Source organism: Neomonachus schauinslandi, chromosome 14, assembly GCF_002201575.2.
Source record: "Neomonachus schauinslandi chromosome 14, ASM220157v2, whole genome shotgun sequence".
Classification (NCBI taxonomy): Eukaryota; Metazoa; Chordata; class Mammalia; order Carnivora; family Phocidae; genus Neomonachus; species Neomonachus schauinslandi.
In genome coordinates, this window is record NC_058416.1 from 54,981,880 (window position 1) to 54,989,678 (window position 7,799).

General features: G+C 38.5%; 1 protein-coding gene across 1 annotated transcript; it reads right to left on the reverse strand.

Moving 5' to 3' along the window:
• Positions 1-1,156: 1,156 nt before the first annotated feature.
• Positions 1,157-1,673, reverse strand: LOC110576966 (ribosomal biogenesis factor-like). Its single transcript, XM_044921215.1, has 2 exons — positions 1,549-1,673; positions 1,157-1,231 (listed from the first exon to the last, which is right to left on the reverse strand). The coding sequence occupies exons 1-2, from the start codon at positions 1,666-1,668 to the stop codon at positions 1,157-1,159; spliced, it is 195 nt and encodes a 64-aa protein (XP_044777150.1). The 5' UTR covers positions 1,669-1,673.
• Positions 1,674-7,799: the final 6,126 nt, after the last annotated feature.

Sequence of the window (7,799 nt, forward strand, 5' to 3'; positions counted from 1 at the left end):
TCATTCTCTATATGCTAGGGAGAAAAGAACTTGATGAATCAATTGTTTTTCCTTTTGCTGACACTCAGTATTGGTCCTGAGAACAATTCCTTTTAAGCAAAGTAATGTTTAACCACTTCCTTATCATCAACCCTGCCTCATAAGCATAATTGAGAACTTTGCTATTGTAATTCAGTATGTTTCATTTTTTTCCCTTTTTACTAAACCTATGAGAGAGAGAGGAAGACATAATGTCTTACTGATCAGCACTTGTCATCATCCTGGCAATTCTTTAGGTTCCTTTCTTGAATGCAAGTTTGAGTTGGTTTCACCCATTTTGAATGGTATCTATCTTCAGCTAGCCCCCATTGTTCTGTAAATATATAGCATTTAAAATTTGTATGTCCAAAAAAATTAAATTACATTAAAAAAAAAGATAAGGTAGAGAAAACAAAGGAACTATGTATATATAGAAGCCACTAAAAGGAATGAGGAGCCCTTCTCAAGGGAGAGGAAAGGGAACAAAGGTGCTTTCTTACAGATAGAGTGGAAATGAGCTGAGACACACCTCCAGGCTGCACAAAGCTCTGAGTGACACAGGGGACAAAGGCCCATAGGGGGCCTGGGCAACTGATGACAAGATTGTGTCAGAAGGCAAGACCTATGGGAGACTGTAGCCCAATCCTGGAATTGAAATAGAGCGCCATGTTTGGGGACGTTGTTCCCCAACAGGAACCAAACCTGAAAGGCACAAGGGTCATTTTTTATTTGGAGTCTGGGCATGAAATAGAGAAGGAACAGCCATGACTCTGATTTCAGTGGCCACAGTTGGGTTTGATAAGAATGCTCCTCCCTCCATTACATAGAGGTCAGCGGTTGCAGGCCTATAAAAGGTAAATGAGATATTATTTCGGGCAGAAAAGTAAAAGCTAATATTTCCTGGAAGAGTCGGACTCAAGTCTCTGGAGGTTTCAAAGCTCAGCTCATATGCCAGCTCATTCCAAAGTTGCCTTCGACTTTGTATTATGATCAATTGCCTCCATGTCCTCATCCTACCAATGGTTTGAAATCTCCTTGATAGCTGTCTTTTTATTTTTTTATTTTTTTTATTTTTTTTTTCGGTATAAAACATTTAATTTATTGGTCTTTTTGGGGTATCTGCTGTATCTCCAGGGTATTACAACTGAGCCATTAATCTTGTCGCTTCATCAACATTAACTGGTTCATTTTCATGACACTGCTGAGGAATCAGCTGTTTTGCAAAGGTTCAAGGGAAAGGCCTTTTGAGAAATGGGCAAGTTCCTTTTGTATATCTACAAAAGCTTTATTCACTCTGTTAACTTTTTCATCATTCACAATGTTTATCTTCTTAAGATTAGTAGTAACTGGTTTTTTTTTTTTTTAAAGATTTCATTTATTTATTTGAGAGAGAGAGAATGAGAGAGAACACATGAGAGGGGGGAGGGTCAGAGGGAGAAGCAGACTCCCTGCCGAGCAGGGAGCCGATGCGGGACCCCATCCAGGGACTCCAGGATCATGACCTGAGCCGAAGGCAGTTGCTTAACCGACTGAGCCACCCAGGCGCCCAGCAGTAACTGGTTTTGCTTTGTTTTTAGACTTAAAGTTTTTTTGGCTGGCTATATGAAATACATTCCTGGACTTCTGCCCTCTTAGTTTGTTCTTGGCCATTGTGCTCCGGCCGACACCATCTACACGCAGAAGATCTTCAGCGATAGCTGTCTTTTTAAAAAATTTTCTGGTCCCACACCAACTACCACAGGGCTGTGTGCTTTTTGGGGAGTCAATAAACGTTTACAGAAAGAGTAGCTGGAGTTGAAATACTTGGAATAGTCACAAACAATGCATTTGCTGCTTTAAGGTCGGAAGGCTTAAAGTTTAAGGGGTCTTTAAAAATCCTATCTCCTTATTCAGAAAGAAATCCATTTTTTAAAATCAGTAGTCTTTTTGTTATTATTTTTTTTACAAACCAATCTTTTGAATATGTTTACCCATAAGGTGAAATAATAGACTCACTAAAATCTAAATCTTTATCTGTATCTAGGATGACAAGCTTTTGAGAAAATGAACCCAGGTCACAGCCATACCAATAAAATGACAACAACTAAAAAATTACTCTCAAATAACATAATTTATAATATATAAATACATGGGTGCATTAATTTTACATGAAATATATAAAATAGGTGTTATTGGAAATTATGTATTATCCTGGGTTATTTACATCTCTGTGTCATAAATACTATCTTTAAAAAATAAATAAATGGAACTAGGTGGCTGGGAAATCAATAGTAATTTTTAGTAGACAATTTAAAAATAATATGTATCAAAAATATAAAGTGGGGTTTCATATATTTTTATTTTGAAATAGTTTCAGATTTTTTAGAAAATCTGCAAAGATGGTACAGGATTTCACAAGTAGACCAGATCAGTTTCCAATCTTAATACCACCTCTATTATTATACTAAATCATTATAATTAATGAACCAGTGATGATACATTGTTATTAACTACAGTCCAGAGAGAAATCCATTTTATTAAAACCATTTCTATTAATAGGGCAGATAGAAGTTATCCACTGTTTAATTTCCTTCTCTCATCCCCAATTCCCCTAATTCACAGGCATTCTGCTCTTCAGTTAATTTCACAAAAATAGTTATGGTTTCCTATTATTAGGACCTGATATTAGGATAAAAATTTTGTAATATGGTGGACACTATGGTGTACTGCCTAGATTCCCTTCCAGGGATGAAGAATTTATAATCCTCCAGCCTCTGGAAGTGCTGCCAGAGGGTCCTCTTTGTGGACTGTCTCTACTGAAGACAACTGCCTGGCCCATGTCACACCTTCTACCAGGAGCAGCCCAAATCCCAAATGTCCAGTCAGTGTGGAGGCAAAAATGCTAAGGCCCTCTTGCTCTAACTAGAAACAACCCGAAGGTCACCCCAACTCCAGATTTCCCAACAGGGTGGGCTGATGCCTTTGTGGGAAACACAACCAAGCCCAACTTCTCCCTCTGACCAGTCTTGCTTTCTTGTGTGGTGTTGGTCCCAGGAGTACTTGTGAAGAAACACACTGGCCAACCAATGTCCATTTCACAGTCTACTTCTCAAGAAATACAACCTGTGACAACCTACCAAATTTCAGCTGTTAGGCATAAAGAAATTATTAAGAGAATGAAGTCCCAGTTCTTTCTGATTTTAGAAAACATCAGGGGAGATATGAAGGTAAATCTATCACTCCCTGACAATATGCAAAGATATGAGGGAGACACATGCAGGGCGCTGTCTGAGTTCGAAGGGTTCTTACACCCAGTAGGGTAAGGGGAGAGGAAAGTTATCAGGATAGCCCTCTTATACAGCTGTGGGTAAAAGAGAAGCAGGAGGTACTATATAAAAATGAGGTAAAGAGTTTGAGTCAGGAAGAAGATATGAGAAAAATCACAGATACCTGAGGGTTTCTGGGATGCTAAAGGCAGGCCACACCAGCTAGCATAGCAGAAGTGACAAGGGTGGGGTCACAAGTGAAATAGCAAATGCAGCAGTAATTGGATCAGGGAAGAACTTGCCAATAATCCTAACTTCAGTTTTGACTTTCCCTTTTCAGACTGAGACACAAGACAGATGTCTTTTCCATGTAAGTTACACTTCCAGATTTTTCCAAATCCTCATCTCTACCAAGATTATTTGGGAAACTAAAGCAAAAAGCAGCATAGACATTTTGGGAGAATAAGCACAATACCGATAACACCTTCATGTCACTACATAAGTAACAACATTATCTATGATACACTAAATCAGTCATTTTATAAGAAAAATCTTCAACGCATAAAATGTTTCAAAATATTTTGCTTTATTTTGAAAACGTTTTTTCAGACCTCCATTACATGGGTAATATCAAAAAGGTAAATAAATATGGACCATTGAAGAATAAATGTTATTTATTGTTATTAAAACAAATGAACTGTACATATTTTAACTTTTTATTTATATGACTCATCCTATTGCAAGTTTTACATTTATCATCATTTTGCTGCTTATTTCATAATCACAAACTATTGTCATTATAGGTAAGAATATTCATAACATCATTACATATTATACAAATGTTGGAGCTTTCCTCATCTGTCCCTGCCTTCTTTCTTACCTAGAAATTACCCATGAGTAAAATTACATAGACAAAGTTAATAACTAAAAATCACAACTCACAAGTGCTACAGAAACTCTTGATAAACAGAATTATTAGCTGTACACCAGGAACCATTAGGTGATGGGACTGATAAGCAAGGCTGATGATTTTACACAACCCCCAGGACCTAGTCAGTCAGGGCATCCTTCCTCTTTGCCCCCTCCCACCCACAAAAAATAATACAGAATAAAGGGCAAGTGAAAACAATATTGTCGTAGAGGTAAACTTGAATCTAGTCTATTTTACTTTTAAAAATATATACCTTTTGTGAATTTCTATACACCAATAATGAAGCAGCAGAAAAAGAAATCAAGGAATCAATCCCATTTACAATTGCACCAAAAACCGTGAGATACCTAGGAATAAACCTAACCAAAAAGGTAAAAGATTTCTACTCTGAAAACTATAGAATGCTTATGAAAGAAATTGAAGATGACACAAAGAAATGGAAAAACATTCCATGCTCATGGATTGGAAGAAAAAGTATTGTTAAAATGTCTATACTACCCAAAGCAATCTACACACTCAATGCAATCCCTATCAAAATAACACCAGCATTTTTCACAGAGCTAGAACAAACAATTCTAAAATTTGAATGGAACCAGAAAAGACCCTGAATAGCCAAAGTAATGAAATAGAAAACCCAAACTGGAGGCATCACAATTCCAGACTTCAAGCTGTATTACAAAGCTGTAATCATCAAGACAGGACAGTACTGGCACAAAAACAGACACATAGATCAATGGAACAGAACAGAAACCCAGAAATGGACCCTCAACTCTATGGTCAACTAATCATCAACAAATCAGGAAAGAATATCCAATGGAAAAAAGACAGTCTCTTTAGCAAATGGTGTTGGGAAAATTGGACAGCCATATGCAGAAGAATGAAACTAGACCACTTTCTTACACCATACACAAAAATAAATTAAAAATGGATGAAAGACCTAAATGTGAGATAGGAAACCATCAAAACCCTAGAGGAGAACACAGGCAGCAACCTCCTTGACCTCGGCCGCAGCAACTTCTTACTAGATACGTCTCTGGAGGCAAGGGAAATGAAAGCAGAAATGAGCCACTGGGACTTCATCAAGATAAAAAGCTTCTGCAAAGCAAAGGAAACAATCAACAAGACTAAAAGGCAACCTAAGGAATGGGAGAAGGTATTTGCAAATGATATATCAGATAAAGGGCTGGTACACAAAATCTATAAAGAACTCAACAAGCTCAACACCCAAAAAACAAAAAATCCAGTTAAGAAACGGGCAGAAGACATGGACAGACATTTCTCCAAAGAAGACATACACACGGCTAACAGACACATGAAAAAATGCTCAACATCACTCGGCATCAGGGAAATCCAAATCAAAACCACAATGAGACAACACCTCACACCAGTCAGAATGGCTAAAATTAACAAGTCAGGAAATGACAAATGTTGGCACAGATCTGGGAGAAAGGGGAACCCTCCTACACTGTTGGTGGAAATGCAAGATGGGGCAGCCACTCTGGAAAACAGTATGGAGGTTCCTCAAAAAGATGAAAATAGAACTACCCAATGACCCAGCAACTGCACTACTGGGTATTTACCCCAGAGATACAAATGTAGGGATCCGAAGGGGTATGTGCACCCCGATGTTTATAGCAGCGATGTCCACAATAGCCAAACTATGGAAAGAGCCCAGATGTCCATAGACTGATGAATGGATAAAGAAGATGTGGTATATATATATACACAATGGAATATTACTCAGCCGTCAAAAAGAATGAAATCGTGCCATTGGCAATGACGTGGATGGAACTGGAGTGTATTATGCTGAGCAAAATAAGTCAGTTAGAGAAAGACATATACCATATGATTTCACTGATATGTGGAAATTAAGAAACAAAACAGATGAACGCAGGGGAGGGGAAGGAAAAATAAAATAAGATAAAAACAGAGAGGGAGGCAAATCATCAGAGACTCAACTATAGGAAACAAACTGAGGGTTGCTGGAGGGGAGGTGGGTGTGGGGATGGGGTAACTGGGTGGGTAATGGGCACTAAGGAGGGTACTTGTCTTAATGAGCACTGGGTGTTACATGTAATCCAGGAATCACTGAATTCTACCCCTGAAACTAATACTACACTCTATGTTAACTAACTTGAATTTGAAGAAAATCTTGAAAACATATATATACCTTTTAAACTTTAATACCTGATTTATGAGTCACACCTTACCTGTGTCACCCACACAAGTGGTCAATACTGAGCAGGGTGTGGAAATCCTATGGAGAAGCTCTATGAGAAGCAATATGGAACCACCGGAGTATTTCAAACAAGAAATTTATAGTTTGGATATGTCTCTCTGAAGCCAGATTGAGGATAGAATAAAGATGAAAAGGAGGGCTTAGCAAGCTGTTGCAAAACCCAAGTAAGATAGGATGGGAGCAACCGGAAATATCAGCATTCCAGCCAAACATTTCCATAGCTTGGCTCCATTAACTTCTGCATTGTCAATGGATACCTTGAAAGACACAAGCAAGGTGAACTAGCTGACCAAGATAACTTTTTGCTTTTCATGTCTCTCTGATTTTGAGAAGGCCTTATTACCCCAACTAATAAAGCAGAAAATTAGCTATTAGAGACGTACTCATGATTGGATTAGGGTGTTCAATAACACTCAAAAACAAGAGTTGGAAATCCAAATGGAATTTGCAGGTACAAGGTTAAGTGAATTTGGAAAAGTGTTAGCCTCCGATTTTCCTCCAAAACTACTCCTAGTTCTATTAAAATACGATTATCCTGTCAGATGCAAAAGTATCAACTTCTCTAGAAAAAGAAATCACTTTCACAGGGCAAATCACCATACTAAGATGTCTTTTTTTTTTTTTTTAAAGATTTTATTTATTTGAGAGAGAGAGAATGAGAGAGAGCAAGAACATGAGAGGGGGGAGGGTCAGAGGGAGAAGCAGACTCCCCGCCGAGCAGGGAGCCCGATGCGGGACTCGATCCAGGGACTCCAGGATCATGACCTGAGCTGAAGGCAGTCGCTTAACCAACTGAGCCACCCAGGCGCCCGAGATGTCTTTTACTATAATCACTCTTGCCCCCCAGGGCCCTGCCACCACAGGATTGTCACTTTTGACTCAGGAAAGAGCTTTATATAACTGCCAGATAAAAGACACATTTAGTTGTACATGACAAATTATTGTCTGAGATGCATCAAAATTCCATCTTCAGGGGCACAGAAGAGTCAAGAAGTATATTAAACTGGTTAAAAGACAACGTGTCTAGTGAAAACATTTTATGAATTAATGACCCCGGTGGTTTTTGGCAGGTTAAGTTGTCCCTCGGTTTGCTCAACCCATAAAATTAGGTGATAGAATGTCCCTGTATCATAAGGTTGTTACGAAAATTAAATGGGACTCAATGTGAAGTCATTAGCCCAGTGTCCGGGGAGAAGAAGTCAGAATGTGTTGCTCAGTGTGAAGGTGGTGATGGTGTGTGATCGAGCACATATCATCCGAGCAAGGGAAGTGAACTGTGTCAGTGTGCAAATCTACCAGCTGTTTTATGTGTGTTTTTGTTTTTGTTTTTGTTTTGTTTTGTTTTGTTTTAGAGAACGGTCCCTAA